The sequence below is a fragment of the Bufo gargarizans genome, chromosome 9 (genome assembly GCF_014858855.1).
Source record: "Bufo gargarizans isolate SCDJY-AF-19 chromosome 9, ASM1485885v1, whole genome shotgun sequence".
Classification (NCBI taxonomy): Eukaryota; Metazoa; Chordata; class Amphibia; order Anura; family Bufonidae; genus Bufo; species Bufo gargarizans.
Genome location: NC_058088.1, coordinates 106,213,020 through 106,233,226, shown reverse-complemented (window position 1 = coordinate 106,233,226; position 20,207 = coordinate 106,213,020). Strand labels below are relative to the sequence as shown.

General features: G+C 42.1%; 1 protein-coding gene across 1 annotated transcript; it reads right to left on the bottom strand.

Annotated features, from left to right (window-relative positions):
- Positions 1-4,034: 4,034 nt before the first annotated feature.
- On the bottom strand, positions 4,035-15,613 carry LOC122919612 (homeobox protein CHOX-CAD-like). Its single transcript, XM_044268731.1, has 3 exons — positions 15,175-15,613; positions 6,269-6,414; positions 4,035-4,274 (listed from the first exon to the last, which is right to left on the bottom strand). Exons 1-3 carry the CDS (start codon positions 15,611-15,613, stop codon positions 4,035-4,037), a joined length of 825 nt encoding a protein of 274 aa, XP_044124666.1.
- Positions 15,614-20,207: the final 4,594 nt, after the last annotated feature.

The following is a 20,207-nucleotide window of genomic DNA, read 5'->3' as shown; positions in this document are numbered from 1 at the left end:
GTATAAAACCTTTTTCTCAATGTTTTTATGAAAGTTTAAATGTTCTAATATTGAAAGCTTGTCTGCCTAGATGGTTCCATTTAAAATGTAAGCCAAAATGTACTGATCTGTCGCACAATGGACACCCATGATCTTTGATGATAACCAGACAGGCTCAACATTAATCGCTAAGAACAGATCTATTAAATTTAGGCTACTTTCACACTAGCATTCGGCTGTCCGCTCGTGAGCTCCGTTTGAAGGGGCTCACGAGCGGACCCGAACGCTTCCGTCCAGCCCTGATGCAGTCTGAATGGATGCGGATCCGCTCAGACTGCATCAGTCTGGCGGCGTTCAGCCTCCGCTCCGCTCAGCAGGCGGACACCTGAACGCTGCTTGCAGCGTTCGGGTGTCCGCCTGGCCGTGCGGATCCGTCCAGACTTACAATGTAAGTCAATGGGGACGGATCCGTTTGAAGATGCCACAATATGGCTCAATCTTCAAGCGGATCCGTCCCCCATTGACTTTACATTGAAAGTCTGGACGGATCCGTCTGAGGCTATTTTCACACTTAGCTTTTATATGCCAATATAATGCAGACGGATCCGTTCTGAACGGAGCCTCCGTCTGCATTAATATGATCGGATCCATTCAGAACGGATCCGATCGAACGCTAGTGTGAAAGTAGCCTTAAAGAGGTTTTACAACTTTACAATGGATAGCCTGTCCTCAGGCCATCACTACCTGATTGGAGGGGGTCCGACACCCTGCACTTTTTCCAATCATCTGTTCTGCAGTAGCTCCGGCACCAGAACTACACAGCTCCATCCGTTATGCAGTAGATGAAGTTGGTTACTGCAGCATTGCTCCCACTGAAGTGAATGGGAACAGTGCTGCAGTAATTAGCTCCGTCCACTACACAATGGACAGGGCTGTGTATTACTTTTAATTTAATGATGATTATTACTTGCAGCTGTGGGGGGCTTCAATGGGGTCCTCCGTAGCTGTAAGTTTTGCAAAGATTTTTATGACGGCATTAGAAAACCAATATGTGGAAAACTTGGGAAGACATCCATGTGGCTTCGCTACGTGGATGATATTTTATTATGGGAAGATACTGAGCAGACATTACTGGAGTTTATAGAGTATCTGAATTCCTGTCATGAAACGATAAAATGTCAGTTACATTACCATCCTACGACTATACAGTTTCTAGATGTTGAGATTAAGAAAGGTGATGATGGGGAGTTTGTTACTACATTGTTTACTAAACCGACTGATAGGAATAATACCTTAATGTACACACATATTTAAAAACATACCGAAAGGTCAATTCATTAGAGCAAAACACATCACAAAAATAGACTGAGTATAAAAAACAGAAAAATATGTTAACTAAAAAATGTGCTATATGTATATAGGTACCTATGATCGACAAGCCCCTTTAATAAAAAAAAAGACCATTTGCAAATATTGGGAACACGATAAGAAATAAGGTGGACTATTTAAAGAAAAACCTAGTTTTTCCTATCGTAGAGGAAAAACTATAGGGAATATGTTGATTAAAGGTTATATTAGAGTAAAAAATAAAAGTAGACAAACGTTTTTAGCTGCTAGAAAGAGGGACCTTTCCGTGTTTATCCTGTTCAAACTGTAACTCCATCCAAAAAGATAATTCTAATAATCACCCAAGTCAGGGATATTGGATTCCAATGCGCCATTTTTCTACAAGTTTTATGGCATTTATTGCCTATGAATTTTTTATGGGCTCTTTCACACGAGCGGATGCCGTGTGGGTAATCCACTGCGTGAAAGACCGCCAAGCCGCGGTCTGGACAGCCATTAACATGACTGATAATGCTCTTACCTCTCTGTCATCTTTTTACTACAAAATCAGGGTGACAACTTTATCTGACTGTGATTTTGTAGTTACTGCTCCGTGTCTCTGCTGTCCAGAGCGCGGCTTAGCTCTCTTTCACGCAGTGGATTACCCGAACGGCATCCGCTCGTGTGAAAGAGCCCTATGGTACATAGGACAAACAAAAAGAGAAATAAGGATACAATTAAATGATCATAAATCTAATATCCGACGATATGTAGAATCTCAGGGTGAAAAAGGAGAAAAAAAGGGAAAGTAATATAGTGAAACTACATTGTTGCAACATTGTTATGAAGTGAAACATAAATGGCATGATTTCAAATAGATGGTATTGGATTGTGTGGATGAAGCTACCACTCCAGTAGAGAATAAACAAAAATTATTACAATTTAAAACTAGATGGATTATGAAAATGGATACAATGAAACCAAAGGGGTTGAATGAAATCAGCAATTTTAGTGTATTTTTATGAAATAGTGTCTCGATAACTGGTTTTAAATGCAATATGAATGTTTTATATATATATATAATGAACACTTTGTGAATATAAGCAAATGTCTGATGATGACGATGGAAATAGATTGTATTTAAAGGGAACCTGTCACCGGGATTTTGTATATAGGGCTGAGGACATGGGTTGCTAGATGGCCGCCAGCACATCCGCAATACCCAGTCCCCATAGCTCTGTGTGCTTCTATTGTGTAAAAAAAACGATTTGATACATATGCAAATTAACCTGAGATTAGTCCTATCCCTGAATTCATCTCATGTACTGGACTCATCTCAGGTTAATTTGCATATGTATCAAATCGGGTTTTTTACACAATAAAAGCACACAGAGCTATGGGGACTGGGTATTGCGGATGAGCTAGCGCCCATCTAGCAACCCATGTCCTCAGCTCTATACACAAAATCCCGGTGACGCCTGGTTTCATCCCACAGTTACGCATGAGTAAGGGGGCGTGACCCCCGAAACATCGCCCAGCTTGGGATAGCAATCAGTTCAGCGGTCTCAGAATTATGAAGCATTGTAGCTATGATTGTATATAAAGAATAAAGAGATGGAAAAGTGCAAGTCACGCTTCTAAAGAGTGAGTATCATTTATATCTCAAGTATAAGTTTGAATAGGATCGGTACGACCGAACAAAGTTTATATATCTGTGTATTTCTGGCTCTGGAGCTCTGGATGTCGGACCACCACAGATCAGATACTGATGGCCTATCCTGAGGATAGGCTATCCCTTGGACAATCTCTTTAATTTTCTATTAAGAGTGACCCCAGTAAATGTAATTTTACAAGCTTCAACATGACATTTGGCTTTAATAATTATAAGTCTTTATTTATGTAACGTATAGTTTATAGAAATGATAATCTTTGTTTGTCCATATGAATAGTGTCCGTTTCAGATGCCGGCATAACTAGAACATATAATGGAGTATTTCTGCTTGTGAAATGCAACATTTAGGGCTCCGTTTTTGCGGTCTGAAAATCGTGGATCCGCAAAGCACAGATCCCGGCCGAGTGCTTGCTGCCTTGTTTTTTTTTTCTCTTGCCGAAAAGTCCTATGCTTGTCTGCAAAACAGACAAGAATAGGGCATGTTCTATTTTTCTGCAGAACGGACTTACAAATGCATCTTTTGCTGCCCCATTTTGATGAATGGGTGGCCATCTGATCAGCAAAAACGCATATCGGATGTGGACTAAAACTACGACGGTGTGCAAGAGCCCTAAAGCAGATATTTTCATAGTATACGTAGGTTTTGGGTTGGAAAACTTGATTTACAGTAAAATAGACAAACAGCTTCATATCATCCAGTGTAAGATGTTTTCAGTACCGTTATAATATCCATTGTCCCCTGCAGTACCAGTACAATATCCATTGTAACATGTTTATAGCTTCTAACACGTACTTTACAAGCCAGTTCAAGGAAAGTTATCAAGTCATTGGACACTATGGTGCTTTGGGTAAAATCGGCACATGTTCTCCCCTATCGCAGTGCTCCTTTTTCCATTTTTTTGGACCGATGCCCTTGCTATTTGGTCGGTATTCCACCGAAGTCACTAAGTAAGAATAACAAGCAGCGTCCATGGCACATCAGGACAACATTCAATGGAGCCACTAAAGTCTTAATCAGTCCTAGTTGGTTGTGAGAGGCCGTGGAAGTTCAACCTATTTATACCGTGACTTGCTGTATTATGCTGTTAGGCTGTAGGCCATTGTTCAAGTTATGTGCAAGTTGTGGTGGCTGGTACAAAGAGCTTGGCATGTCTGCATGCGGCAGAGAGTCACAAAGTGGATTAGGGCTGGCGGAACTTGAATCACTTTGCAGAGAGCCTGTTCCATCAAACTGATTCATCTTCTTCTTGTAGAGTTTTCTCTCCTTGGCTCTGCGGTTCTGGAACCAGATTTTTATCTGCAAGAATTGTAAGATTATTAGTTAAGCACTAGTTGGTCATACACAAAAAATGTTTAGTGCGACTACGACTTGTAACCAGTTGTCCCTGTAGGACTGTTTTGGTGCTTCAGTGCAATATGCATTTGTATTCTTCTTGTAGTTCTACTGATATAAAAGTCATCCTGATGCTCAAAATGATTCCAAGTGGTTAAAAACCAATAAAGGGGTTGTCCACTCTCTGGCTATTGGTGACCAATGTGTATTATATTAATATAGCCATTGTTGATATTCTGTGTCGTTTGCTGTATTTCAGAAGCCATGTCCTATTGTTAGGTAAATCTTCTGTGCTGTCCACACAGAGGTGGTGTCCATAAGATGGCCGCTGATGGAGGGTCACGTGACCAGGCAAATCACCTCCATGGGATGTTTTCTCTATTCAGACACACTGCACCTGCACTAGACTCCCATCATTTAAAGAACAGTTGGCAGGTGCAGTGAATTTGAACATAGGAGACCTCACATTTATTTATTTTATGAACTTATATAGCGCTACTATATTCTGAAGCGCTTTACAGACATTAGCATCCAACTGTCCCCAATGGGGCTCACAATCTAAGGTCCCTATCAGTATGTCTACATGAAGGTGATTTGTCTGATCACATGACCCTCCATCAGCAGCCATTTTATGGACAGCACAAAAGACTTGGCAAACAAGAGGGCATGCCTTATGGAATATAGAAAATGGCATAGAATTGTAAAAAAAAAAAGACTATATTAGTAAGTGCCATATAATCATCTTACAAACACATTGGTCAACAGTAACTAAAAGGTGGCCAACCCCTTTAACTGTCATGGTAAAGAATTATGTATATGGCGGATAAAGTAGAGAGTGGCTATAAAGAGCATCTCTCACTCTGGAGGACCCCAAAAATTCAGGCAGGACATGGACAGTTAATTAATTTTAGTTGGTACAATGTAAAGCCTTGTCTCCCCTGTGGTGGCGCTGCAGGAATAGTGAACACTTGCTGCCCCCCAGATTACAGGGAATTAGTGACTCAGAGATCGGTGACATCTATCTAAATCCTGTTTTACCATGAATAAAGATCTGGAGGAGCAGAGAAGATTAATATATAGTTTTGTTGGGAAAGATTCAGTATAACGTATATTTTATTAATTGAAATCCTTGCTTAGGAGTCGAGTGGACGGTCCAACTATCTCTTTAGGCACAGTCTTAAGGGCCTATTAGACCGGGAATAATTCATAGGAATGCGGATTCTCGATAACTGATTCGTATAATCAAGCAGCCAGTGAGCCATACTGATATCTTTTCCAAATGCTTGTTCATCAGCTGATTAGGATAAACGATGCCCAATTATCAGCAGCACATTTTCCTGTGAAATCAGGGTTGTGCTGCCGATAATGAATAGAACGAGGGTGGAATGACTGGGGGAGCAATCGTTCCACCAATATTCTGTTTCAGCATTGGACTTTTCCAACAGAGTAACAGAAGATTCTTTGGTGGTACCAGACTGAGACCATAGTGGGCCCCAAAGGTCAAGAGAGAAAAAAAGAGCTGCTTTTGGAGACAATATATTGTCATGAGAGTCTATTTCTTTAAATCAAAACCTGTTAGACTACATTGATGATATAGGGGTTGGGCCTCAAGAACAATTTCCTCTGGTGGGCCGAAGGAACCCCAGTCCGGTTTGCATCTGCCTGTGTTCCCATCCATTGGTGCTCGCCGTGCCTGACCATCGGGCAGTGTAATTCCACCCGTACAGAGACTGCAGATACTCGCTGAGTAGGACAACCCATTTGACTCCTAAGCACTGAAAAAGCAAGAATTTAAATGAATAAATTACAAGTTATACTGAATCTTCTCCCACAAAACTACATGTAAATCTGCTCAGCTCCTACTTCTCTGTAAGATGCCGCCGGTGGATCGACTCCATGTTCAACATGGCAGTTTCCCTTTGTGAAGGATAATTCAACAGTCGCTTCATAATCTTTACCTGTCTCTCAGAAAGACCTAAGCTAGTGGCCAGTTCAGTTTTCCGTCGGATTGTGATGTATCTATTGTAATGAAACTCTTTCTCCAGCTCCAGTCTCTGGTGATCAGTGTACACAACCCGATATTTTTCCTTGGTTCTTGTCTTGCCTACATGAAAGTAAGTAAAATGAATTAATATTCCTATAATTAACATCCATTTGAAAATAATGCATAAGCAAAGTTTTTCCCAGGAAGCATCTGAAGGCCTACGTACAGTATGTAGGTATGTCAAGAATGAGAAGTAGCAAAACCAGATTAGCAAGTTGATGCTTTCTATAAAGTAAAAACATTTCTATGCATGGTGCCGTACTGCATTGGTTTGTACTTTGAAATATAAGGAAGAGGTAAGTCTTGGATAGAACATGCCTCCAGGTGAGTTGTACATTACTGAGACAGGATGTGAACAACTCAAGGGGGAAAAAAGCAAAGGAACAAAAGCCAAACACAACTGTGAAGATAACAAACAAATACAACACAGCCTAAGTGTGCTATTGCCTTTGATCCTTCCTAATTTTCTTTGAAGTTAGTTTGGAATCATACAGAGGAACAAAGATGCCCTAAATTGGTTCTCTAAATGCTATTGAGGTGCTAATTTTAAGCTGATAGCAGACAAAGGAGCTACAAGGTGATCTTATCCTTTCTGACAAGCCAGAGCCGTAAACTGGTGGTCAGACTCCCTTTCATGTTAGGGAAAGTACAGTACGATTTATACTTGTATGGAAAAGTGAAGATATTTTCCTCATACCTGGAGGTGGCCATAGACAGAGCTTCAGCCATAAATCAAAACCCCAAACCAAATGCATTGAACACATGCTTTCATTACCTATCCACCAGATATGTGATAAGCAGTGTGCCTAGGACCCACCAGTAACATTTATTTTGGGCGCCCACCATATGGATGCATTCAATATTACCTCCTCACAGTAGCAGACAGCAGCAAGGCACTACAAGATAATTGGTTATGGGGGTCCCTGCAGCGACTTTGAGAAGAGGTTACTGGCTGGCGACCTCTGTACCTACAAGTCATCTGAGCTTATATATATATATATATATATACAGTACAGACCAAAAGTTTGGACACACCTTCTCATTCAAAGAGTTTTCTTTATTTTCATGACTATGAAAATTGTAGATTCACACTGAAAGCATCAAAACTATGAATTAACACATGTGGAATTATATACATAACACAAAAGTGTGAAACAACTGAAAATATGTCATATTCTAGGTTCTTCAAAGTAGCCACCTTTTGCTTTGATTACTGCTTTGCACACTCTTGGCATTCTCTTGATGAGCTTCAAGAGGTAGTCATCTGAAATGGTTTTCACTTCACAGGTGTGCCCTGTCAGGTTTAATAAGTGGGATTTCTTGCCTTATAAATGGGGTTGGGACCATCAGTTGCGTTGTGGAGAAGTCAGGTGGATACACAGCTGATAGTCCTACTGAATAGACTGTTAGAATTTGTATTATGGCAAGAAAAAAGCAGCTAAGTAAAGAAAAACGAGTGGCCATCATTACTTTAAGAAATAAAGGTCAGTCAGTCCGAAAAATTGGGAAAACTTTGAAAGTGTCCCCAAGTGCAGTCACAAAAACCATCAAGCGCTAGAAAGAAACTGGCTTACATGCGGACCGCCCCAGGAAAGGAAGACCAAGAGTCACCTCTGCTGCGGAGGATAAATTCATTCGAGTCACCAGCCTCAGAAATCGCAGGTTAACAGCAGCTCAGATTAGAGACCAGGTCAATGCCACACAGAGTTCTAGCAGCAGACACATCTCTAGAACAACTGTTAAGAGGAGACTGTGTGAATCAGGCCTTCATGGTAGAATATCTGCTAGGAAACTACTGCTAAGGACAGGCAACAAGCAGAAGAGACTTGTTTGGGCTAAAGAACACAAGGAATGGACATTAGACCAGTGGAAATCTGTGCTTTGGTCTGATGAGTCCAAATTTGAGATCTTTGGTTCCAACCACCGTGTCTTTGTGCGACGCAGAAAAGGTGAACGGATGGACTCTACATGCCTGGTTCCCACCGTGAAGCATGGAGGTGTGATGGTGTGGGGGTGCTTTGCTGGTGACACTGTTGGGGATTTATTCAAAATTGAAGGCATACTGAACCAGCATGGCTACCACAGCATCTTGCAGCGGCATGCTATTCCATCCGGTTTGCGTTTAGTTGGACCATCATTTATTTTTCAACAGGACAATGACTCCAAACACACCTCCAGGCTGTGTAAGGGCTATTTGACCATGAAGGAGAGTGATGGGGTGCTGCGCCAGATGACCTGGCCTCCACAGTCACCGGAACTGAACCCAATCGAGATGGTTTGGGGTGAGCTGGACCTCAGAGTGAAGGCAAAAGGGCCAACAATTGCTAAGCATCTCTGGGAACTCCTTCAAGACTGTTGGAAGACCATTTCAGGTGACTACCTCTTGAAGCTCATCAAGAGAATGCCAAGAGTGTGCAAAGCAGTAATCAAAGCAAAAGGTGGCTACTTTGAAGAACCTAGAATATGACATATTTTCAGTTGTTTCACACTTTTTTGTTATGTATATAATTCCACATGTGTTAATTCATAGTTTTGATGCCTCCAGTGTGAATCTACCATTTTCATAGTCATGAAAATAAAGAAAACTCTTTGAATGAAAAGGTGTGTCCAAACATTTGGTCTGTACTATATATATATGTATATGTATATATATATATATATATATATATATATATAGTGCAGTAGGTCTAATGTGTTATGTGTGACTTGTGCAGGGGTGGGAGACTAGGGGCCCACCTTGCTCAAGGGCCCACCGGGGGATCTACCTGTACCCCTGTGAGCCAGTCCGAGCCTGGTGATAAGTGGCTGATTGCTGGGGACCCCATGACTGGGATCTCCACTGATCATGATAATGGGGGCCCATGTCCTGTGTTCCACCTCAATGCTTTGAAGATGATTTTGGATAGAGCTTGACCATGCGCATTGCCCCTGCATCAGTCTTAAACAGAGCGGCAGGGTTTGGAGTGAGGAGTAAGGGGGGCAAGGGACCCACCCATTCTCATGTTCTCATGATCATCAGGGGTCCCAGAGATGGAGCCCCCAGTGATCAGACACTTATCATGTATCCGGGATTAAAGATCCTACTCCTGCAATCTAGCAGGAGCAGGTCAGGTCCCTGGCGATCAGTGACAGCCGGGGCCCCAGAGAGTAAGATAGAAGGTTTATTACCACTTCGGCCTTCCCCTCTGCTTGGTGCATAGCTCTCAATGAGCCCTATGCAGTGAATAGAGTTAGGGGCTATACTGTTGGACCCAGTCATTATGTGAGGAGGCACAGGAGAGCTGCAAAATCTTAGCCGACCATGATCAGCTCTCGCTGTGTACAATATAAAAAAATAATAAAAATAAAAAAAATGATTTTTACATTGTTTGCAGTTTTCCCAAAATAAAACTAAAAAAGATTCTCTACAAAACCATGAATAAAAAGCCCTGGGTGTCATGTAAAAACATTGCAAAATGATTTTGGCAGTCCAACAAATAAAAAAGTTAGGACAGTTAAACCATCATGTGTGCTAAATCACCCCAAAATTGTCTGGTCATTATAGGAGTCGTGCACCTTTTGTGGGGGTTTTCGCAACCGCTTCTTCTTGGGCAGACTTGCGAAGGGAAGCCTACTTACCTGGTTCATGGCTCCTCGCTCCTTTTCTCCCCGGCCTCAGCTTCTTCACTGCACTTCCAGGATGCCAACATTCATTTTGATGTTGCTGCAGCTAATCTCTGGCCGCAGCGGCAACCTGCGACTCTAGCATCATGTCAAATGGTCACGTGACGCAAGGGGAGCTGGTCACTGGTGCGGCCAGCGACTGGCTGCTGTAGTGTCAAAATAGAAGCTACCATCCTGAGGGTGCAGCGACACAGCCGAAGCTGGGGATAGAAGGAGTGGGGAGCCAGCACCATGAAGCAGGTCTGCCCAAGAGGACAAGGCCTTTTCAGGACTGGTGATTAAGGGGTTAAGGTTTCCAACACTCGTTGAGCAGACAGCTATTCTTCCTGACTCCACCATATACTGGACATGCATGCTAGGCTGAGTGGTCAGGTATATTCACTGGAGAGAGTGGAATAAGCTGATACCATACTTCTCTAATTGGAAAGTGGCCAGTCTTTGACAAGAACAAAGAAATGTGTACATTGGAATCCAACAAGCCCTATCTTTCTTTACTCCAACATCTGCCATTGCGGAAGAGTCTGAACACCCCCATACTCATTAGAGAAGGAGTACCTGCCGTTAGGGACTACCAGGAATTTTCAGGAGAATGGTAGGAGAAGCAGCCATGGAACCAGCTCGTCCACGTTGTTAGGCAATCAGATAAAAAAAATGCAACGTGAATGATTCATTTCTACCCCAAGGGTTAAAGTTCAGTGATATCTAGCAGACGCCAATCCATTAGATTGTTGGTACATTCGTTTGTTGGTGTTAAGGCCGCCATACACATTACAGTAATGCCAGCCGACAATCTAATGTGTATGGGGAGATTAACGTTAGGGGACAAAAGGATCAGCCACCTTGAATTTGTTCAATGTGAGAAATCTGTCCGTGGCTTTCGTGTGTACATGTATGGGGTAATCAGAAGAGATCGCTCTCGCCTGCACCGGCACTTGGCCAACAGATATTGAAGGTGTATGGGCATGCTTAGGGTTCTCTTACACGGAAAAGGTGTCAGCAGTCACCCAATCAACGAGCAAACGAATATTCATTGGGTGATCGTGTTGTTCGGGCGGCACAGAAAACCATTGTTCCTGTGCAGAATATCGCGCTGTCTAAGCAAAGACCTGCTGCACAGGAATAATCATTTCCTATGGGGACACGCAATGATTGTATCAATCGCTTGTCCCCATACAGTGGAGATGATAGCTGCAGCCCTTATCCCTCATCATGATCTGACGGTGATCGGGAGCAATAATCTGACAAATCACCGGTCCCCGTAGAAAGACCCACACAGGATTGGATATTTTTGGAGCAGTAAATTAACCCATCATATGTTGGGTTGTCTGGCCCGAATCTCCGTACTTTTTTCCATAACCTCAACATGTCCTAGCATGACATATGAAAAGTGGATGTCTAGACCGGAGAATCTGGTTCATGTAAAGATGAACCCATCAGCATACAGATTTCTAATACCTTACGAATAAAATAAGAAGCTGAAGTCAATCCAATCAGTGCATTGCCCAATTAGCATTTTCAGTGTACAGCTCTAAAACATATATCTCTGTTATTAAAGCAACGCAAGCATTCGCAGACAGAGGCGGTGTATTCATACTTTGTCTTTTTCCGAATGATTTGTCTCTTTCCTGTGAGCACTATTTTTACAGAATGCCCATTCACCCCATGTTTATTTATTGCACCTTCACAAAAATTCCTTTTGTATCATGCACAAAAACAAAAGACTTTTGGTGCCCTCTTTGTATAGTAGTGTCCATTGTAGAGTAAGGGCCAACGCATTTATGTCCACATCTTCCCATGCTCAACCCCCAACTTTATGACTTTGCCAGCTGTATTTATCTATAGGTACCATCTGATGCTAAGAAGGTACAAAGAGAATCCAGAAACAGTTCAAACTAAGGGAAGAATGAGAATATGTTGCAAAATTATGTGTGTGTGTGTGTATATATATATATACATTTTTTTAAGTCAGCGCTTTAGTATGATCCTCGCTATAAAAGTCTTCCAAGGGCAATAAAAACCTGTGGTGTCTTTTATTAGCTGTGAAAATCAGCACCCTTTCCGGCAGTATAACCTCAGGAGAAAGGGGGATATGGGGAAGACAAAATTGCATATCAAAGCAAAAAGGGAAAGAAGTGTGAAAAAGCCTAGCTACCTCAATATGACAGATAGTCCTTAAACCATGGACAATGTGACCACAAAACCACAGACCTCACAATGAGTTTACAAATGCTGTCATTAACATGTAAAGAAGAAGCAGGCTTTCTGTCTGCTGTCCGCTCCAGCATATGCAGAAGGTCTACCCCAGAGTCCGTTCTGTATATGGATCCTAGCAAAGTGCACATTGCATTGTATTAGCACACATGTTGTTAAGTGATACCTGACATAATAGGTCAGAACATATTTCAGATCTTCTCTATGAGGGGTGTAGATCTCATTAAAATCTCATTTAGAGGGGGCAATTATAGCGATTAGAAAGAGTGGTCGTAAGGGTAATTCATTGCCTTCATAGCTAATAATTCATGACCTTTTTTATTGTACTGTCAATTACTTCTACTAGACTAATAGATCTTATTAAGGTCGCATTCAGACAGGGTGGATTTATGGTGGATTTTAAATGTATATTCGGTACCAAAAATCTGCTACTAAGTACAATAAAATGGATATAAATTTCGTTTTACAAAATTCATTCAGGCTGGGCAGATAAGTTTAAAATCTACAGCACGACCTATATGCATCTCTTGTGGATTTCTGGTATGGATTTGTAAGGGAATCAACATTACATCCTGAAATTACTGTGTTTAGTGAATTAAGTCCCTTAAGGCCTCATGCACACGGCAGTATTTTTTTTTGCGGTCCACAAAAAAGGGTTCCGTTGTTCCGTGATCCGTGTCCGTTTTTGTCTCCGTGTGTCTTCCACTATTTTTGGAGGATCTCCGGACATGAAGGAAAGTTAAAAAAAATCAAAAAAAGTCAAGTTTGCCATGCAAATGATAGGAAAAAAACGGGCGCAGATGAGAATCTTGTGTGCCTCCGTGTTTTTTCATGGACCCATGGACTTGAATGGGTCTGCGAACCGTTGTCCGTGAAAAAAATAGGACAGGTCATATTTTTTTCACGGACTGGAAAAACGGATCACGGACGTGGATGACAAACAATGCATTAGCCGAGTTTTCCACTGACCCATTGAAAGTCAATGGGTCCGTAGAAAATCACGGAAAACGGAACAACGGACACGGAACACAACAACGGTCGTGTGCATGAGGCCTTAAGGCTGAAAAACACTCATAGATCATGTCCCCATGTAAACATATCCACCGATCAGCCGACACACGAGAAAACACTTGTTTTCCATTACCATATTATTTTTGCAGGGGATACGCTGCTGACAACATACACATGTATTGGAATGAATGATCGTAATGGCGATCATTCATTCATATAAAGTAGGATAATTGCCACAATAAAATGTATTAAACCAGTAAATATCGATTTGCTATCTTGTTGATCGACACTCGTTTACCAGCTGGTAATCTGCCCACTGAAGGGAACCTTAGGCTACTGTCACGCTTGCGTTGTTAATTCCGGTATTGAGATCCGGCAGAGGATTTCAATACCGGAATTAAATGGATCAGTTTTGATTTTGCGCATCAGGATGCATCCGTTTTGTTAGGATGCAGTTGTGTGAAATCAAAACGGGAAAAAAAAAAATCCGTTACTAAATACATTTAAAGTAAATGGGTGAGGGATCCGTTTTTTTAGGCTCCTAAAATAGTTTTCAGTGATGGATACGCTTTTTTTTCAATTTTTATGACTGGATACAAAACTAGAGCTTTCATCCTGAACGGATCTCTTTCCATTCAGAATGCATGAGAACTAAACAGATTTTTTTTTTCTTTCCGGTTTTGATATTCTCTGTCGGATCTCAACACCGGAAAACAACAACGCAAGTGTGAAACATATTTGGTAATCCTCAATTTTAAAGGTGGCCACAGACATAAGATATTTGCACACTTTGAAAATGCTGGTATTATCTATAAGGAAACATTGGCCACGCACATAGCGATTGCTGATGACATAACTTATGTCCTATAGGTAAAAAGTATCAGATAGCATGTTTAACTAATGCTGTATAGCGGTAATACATATCCGATGTCTGCCTTCAGTGCTATGTGGGTTGTCTATGAGCTACATTGTCTGAAATACATATACTAATATTCGATTGGCTTGCGGCACAGGGTACATAAACCCTCTAAACTAGCAGGTATTTGCTAAGTTATATTAGTTTGACAGTTTTTATAGATTTATTATGCGTGGCACACCCTCCAATAAACACATTTTACTACCCTTTCTCTGGCTGGTGTTAATGGGTTTCCCTACAGTATTTACTTGTGTGGTTTAAGGTGTGATTTATAGAGCTTTAAACTCTATGAGGGACATTTGTCAAATCTGGTGCGCCATTTTTTGGGCGTGCAAATGTTGAAAGTGCTGTTGCATGTGGGGTTTTGCACAAAAATGTTTAACTTTTTGTGATCTGTGCCTTCCCGCACCACTTTCAGAAGTGGAGTGAATAGTTGGTTGGTATTTCAGAGTACATCATTTTTTTGTAACAAAGTCCAACTTTTTTGTAACTTTTTAAACTCCACGCCAGTTATACTCCAGAAGTACTTTCAATGAAATAGGTGCAGCAACATTGCACTTTCGACAAGTTTATTATTACTGTGTGGCATTTTCATAAATTTGGCGCAGGTGCACATAGCAACACAGTCTAAAAACTAACTTCAAATACACCTACAAGGATAACCCCCCCTTTCCCATATTGCAAGGTTAGATCTCTTAGCTTATATTAGTTTATTAGCTGAGAACTGGGAATGGCATAAGATTCTTAGATTTTCCAGGGTATTATGTAATGTTGAGAAATAAAGTTCACTTTACCTAGATCCTTAACACTAAATCTAAACATTCACGTTTGGAATCAGAACTGCTAATATAGAAAAGTATGATTTTTTACTTCTGTTAATAATATATTAGTAGTAGCAAAGCATTGAAATTCCATTTAGTCCTGGAATTTGCAATTCGTTTGTAAGTCAAGTTTTTTTTATAAATCTAAAAATAAATGAATGCAGTTTTTTTAGCTGTAAAGATGATTTTATTCCTTACCTGTGGATGTAGATTGCACTGTTTTCCTCATCCATTCATAAGAATTTTGACTGCCAGGGGAAATTGTGACCGTATGGTTTCCCTCTGCGGAATGTAAAATCCCATGTCCGGAAGGATGTGGAGAATTGTAACCAGGAGAATTATAAGGAAATTGGTTTGGTGACAAGTCAGATGGAAGGATGTTACTGGTGTTGGATGGTGACGCAGAGTAGGTATTCCAGTCTTCCCGAGCTGATCCATATTGAGATCCCCAAACTCCACAAGATTGTGCCTGGTTATCCATAGCTGGCACTTGGTGATAGGCAACGTAATTGAAATATGGTGGATTGGCCCCATAATTTTGTCCTGTATGGTTGTTAACACTATTCGCTGATTTTGCAGAAAGTGGATACATGCTAACGTCTTTACACCCAGGATGATGGCCACATGTGATATTCATAGCTGGACCAGACCTAGCAATGTCATCATTAGCTGAAGTTCTCCCAGAATGACCCTGGCTTCTCTCACTCCTTTGCTCTATCTAGAAATGACCCCTGCAAGCCCTGGAGTCTCCTTCCTACACATGACTAACAATGGTGTGACCAGGTGCTGGCAGTAACAGTTTACTAAGGCGCTGTCTGATGTCAGAGATAGCTGCCTGCCCCCAAATACATTTGCATTCAAATGAAAGGCTGGATGTCCCAGTATCATCACCTTGTTGCTACTTTCAGTGCTTCCTTTTTACCCGGAGCCTTAATATAAACTTTCTCACATGTCCTGACCCCTGTCTATTCACTTTACTCGTTTGCTTCACCCCATAATGGTTTAAGCAGTTTTACATTATTTTTTCTATTGTCTGAGGCAGGGCAGTTTCTAGGGAAATTTACCAACAGGGCGAACATCAAAAAAGCCCCCCCCCCCCCCAATTGTAGCCGGATCTCTGCCGTACCCCATTGTAGTTGATGGGGGCGGCGGGCATCCAGTGTGCATCCAGCAGTGCCGGATCCAGTGAATTCTCTGCTGGAACAGCCTGCCAGAATCACTAACGCAGTTGTGAAAGTAGCCTAATACAGCGCCCCATACCTCTTATATCCAGTGACGTCTCCTTTGATGTAGATGTTCTCTTTCTTTATCTTCTCCATTCAGACCAGACCGCCATGATGATTTCTTTCAGCCATCTCACGTCTCTGCAGAGTTTGACAGACATCTTAGTTTCCTACTTTTCCATCACCTTTTCCATAAACTGATAAACCCCATGAAAATCCTAGTTGCACACAGATAGCGCCCCCTTCGATAATTATTGGAACAGAATGCTCAAAAAAATAACTGCACCCAGCAAATAGTGTCCCTGACACTAATAGTGTAACCATAATGTCCCCCAAAAATAATTGTGCTAAGCTGATACTGTGCCAGGGTGCCCCCACAGTAATAGTGCTCCCCAAAATCCCAACAATAGTAATAATTCTGTGCCAGAGTGCACTTAGTAGTAATAGTGCTCCTACAGTGCCCCCAACAGTAATTGTGTCTCAGAAGTACAGAAATAATGCTCCCATAGTCCCCCAGTTGTAATAAAGCCCACCATAATGCCCCTGGTAGTAATAATTCTCTTTATAATGTGTGACAGTAGAAAAATGCCCCTTATAATGTGCGCCAGTACAAAAATTGCCCCGTTGCTCCTCCCCTGTCCTCCATAATGTGACAGTATAAAATGCCCCTATAGACTTCCCCCATAATTCTCCTCTCCCCCCTTCCCCATAGTGGCACCAAAATGGGTGCCAGTATTAAATGCTCCTATATAATGCCCCCATAGTGCTCTTCTCCCCCACTTCTCCATAGTGCCCCCCCATAATGCGTGCCAGTAAATGGGGCCCCCAGTAAATGCTCCCATAGTGCTCCTTTACCCCCACTTCTCCATTGAGCCCCCCATAATGAGTGCCAGTATATAGTGCCCCCAGTAGATGCCCCCATAGTGCTCCTCCCCCCCCCCACTTCTCCATAGAAACCCCCAATAATACATGCCAGTACATAGGGCCCCCAGTAGATGCCCCCATAGTGCTCCTTCCCCTCTTCTCCATAGTGCCCCCATAATGTGCCAGTATATAGTGCCCCCATAATGTGCCAGTATATAGGGCCCCCACAGTGCTTCCCCTCTTCTCCATAGTGCCCCCCATATTGTGCCAGTATATAGGGCCCCCATAGTGCTTCCTCTCTTCTCCATAGTGCCACCCCATATAGTGCTTTCCCTCTTCTCCATAGTGGCCCCCATAGTGCTTCCCCTCTTCTCCATAGTGCCCCCCCATATTGTGGCAGTATATAGGGCCAGCCATAGTGCTTTCCCTCTTCTCCATAGTGGCTCCCATAGTGCTCCCCCTCTTCTCCATAGTGTCCCCCCCCATATTGTGGCAGTATATAGGGCCCCCCTAGTGCTTCCCCTCTTCTCCATAGTGGTCCCCATAGTGCTTCCCCTCTTCTCCATAGTACCCCTCCAAATTGTGCCAGTATATAGTGCCCCCTCCCCTCTTCTTGCCACAGTATACTATAAATAATAAAAATAATAAACACATATACTTTATGCTGCTGTCAGTGATGCGATGCAGGCCTCTTCCGGCCTGTGTTCCGCTCTGTATGGCTCAGGCGGTGGGATGACGTCATCGCGCCACCTGCACAAGCCTCTGATAGATGCCTCTCCCCTGCTTCTCTACACCATTCATCTATATCGCTGTCCTGACGACAGTGATACAGATGAATATGGAGATGAGCGCTTCCACAATGGAGCGCTCATCTCCACTCCTGCTGCCTCTGGACAGAAAGGGCCCTCCTCCGATGCTGGGCCCTGTTGACGGCACCTCCGTCTTCTGTCCTGAGTGATGCGCCCTGTGCAGTCGCACCCCTCGCCTGGCTGTAGAAACGGCCCTGGTCTGAGTTACCATAATGGCATTCGGGCTGTACTAGAAATACTGGACTACTACTGTACTGGACTACTATTATATGTAACAGTCATGGCGATGGAACATTGCACCTTATTTTATGTTCTTGCACCTTATACTGTAGAGTCATAGTTAGGTGGGTCGAAAGAAGATATGGGGAGTCATTTATCATGTCCCCGTTGCTCAAGTTTTAGGCGTAAAAAAGTTGCACGTTCCTGTGGTGCAACTTTTTAAATGCCTGTATATGTAAATTTAGTCATCGACTCCTGCAAATTAAATAACATATGTGCCTGCTTCAAGGTGTAAAAGATGTTTAAAATTAGGGTTGAACGAACCCGAACTGCAAAGTTCGGGTTCGTACCGAACTTTGCAAGTTCGGGTACCCGAACCCAGACTTTTTCACTGAAGTTCGGGTTTGGTTGTTCGGGTGATTTTATTATTTTCTATTATAACATGGTTAATAGGGGTTCGGGCTCAAGTTCGGGTCCCGAACCTGAACTTTGACCTGAAGTTCGGCCGAACCCGGCGAACCCGAACTTCCACGGATTCGCTCATCCCTATTTAAAATCCAACTGGAGTAGATTATGATCTAGGTGCACAGACTGCAGGAAGATAGCTTAAATTATGTGTTGGGGATATCCTAGACTGGAATAAAACACTGGTCTTTGATAAAAGATCCCCATGGAGTCCAACCATTTTTAACGTACCGCTACATGAGTAAATTATCGTTAAATCGAGCGAAACTGCTAAATTATCAAGCATTGTAAAAACAATGAATGATAGAGTGGCTATCGACAGGCAGTAGATTTCTCGTTGATTCGATCATTTGTGTGGGCACAAAAATCATTGTTGGACGTTAAAGATTTCATACGTATAAAAGGAATCGTTCACAGCACACATGATTACAGACAATTAATTTCTCCACAACACATTGCAACACAATACAACATTTTTGAAATGTTCACTACACCAAGAAATGACTCATTCGTCGCTTAATAATACCAATCATCTACTTGTGTAAAGGTACCTCTAGGTCTTGAAAACATAAGGGTTCTGCAATCTCTAATGTGAAAAATATGTAAAAAATTGAATATACTGTATATGACTTATTTTGTGTGTTTATGAATCCCGAAATTCTCAGCAGACTTAATCATGAATATCACTTTATCTCTGGTTAAGATAGGCCTTGAAAACCACATAGAGAGAGAGAGAGAGTAAAGAACTGGACAGAATGTGAACCTATATTGATGGATTCTCCACCAGACTAGGGGATCTGCTTCTTTGTGTGGATATGGTCAGGACTAGTGTTAGCGAACTTTATGTTTCAAGGTCAGTGCACAAGGTTCGGTTTATCTAAGAATTCCGTTATGTATTCCGCTACCACGGACCGTAACTTATATGGTCCGTGGTAGCGGAATCCATAAAAGAATTCTTACATAATCCGAACCTTGTACGCTGAACTTGAAACACAAAGTTACAAGACTACAGAAATTACAAGACTACAAGAGTAACAAATCCCAGCCCCAATCCCTATGCAAGTAAAAACTTGACTTCATAGGATTTTCTCTGGGGGCATGACCAAAAACTGCAATGCTCAAACCCTCCCTTTATTAAACCATAACATGAGGCAATGTAAAAATGTATAGCGGGCACCTATTTGTGGCCATAATGCCCAGCCTTGATGACACGCTACGTGACAGCCAGTTGTTCACACGTGAGCTAAGATGTAGGTTGTCCAAGCTGGCGACACATCATGTAAAGACAACCACCCATTACTACCCATAGCTGGGATGTCACTATGGACGGCGCGTCATCACGTTCCTGCTTGTACAAAGAAACAGGCAAATATTCAGTTTATAACTTTTAAAACAAAAAGTTTCTGTGATGGGTCTGGAGTTGAACCACAGAAAATCTGAGTTTAATATGCTGACTTTTGACTATTCTTTTTTTGACCATGACATGATGCTAATATATGATAATGATAACAGTGACATTCTTGACTCGTCCATGGTTAAAACAATAAAGTCTATCGGTATAGGAGAGCGGAAACAGTGCAGATTTATCATAGACGTGAGAGACCGTTTCCTCTTTCTTATGACATCTCAAAGATGGTGTGTTTACACCAAC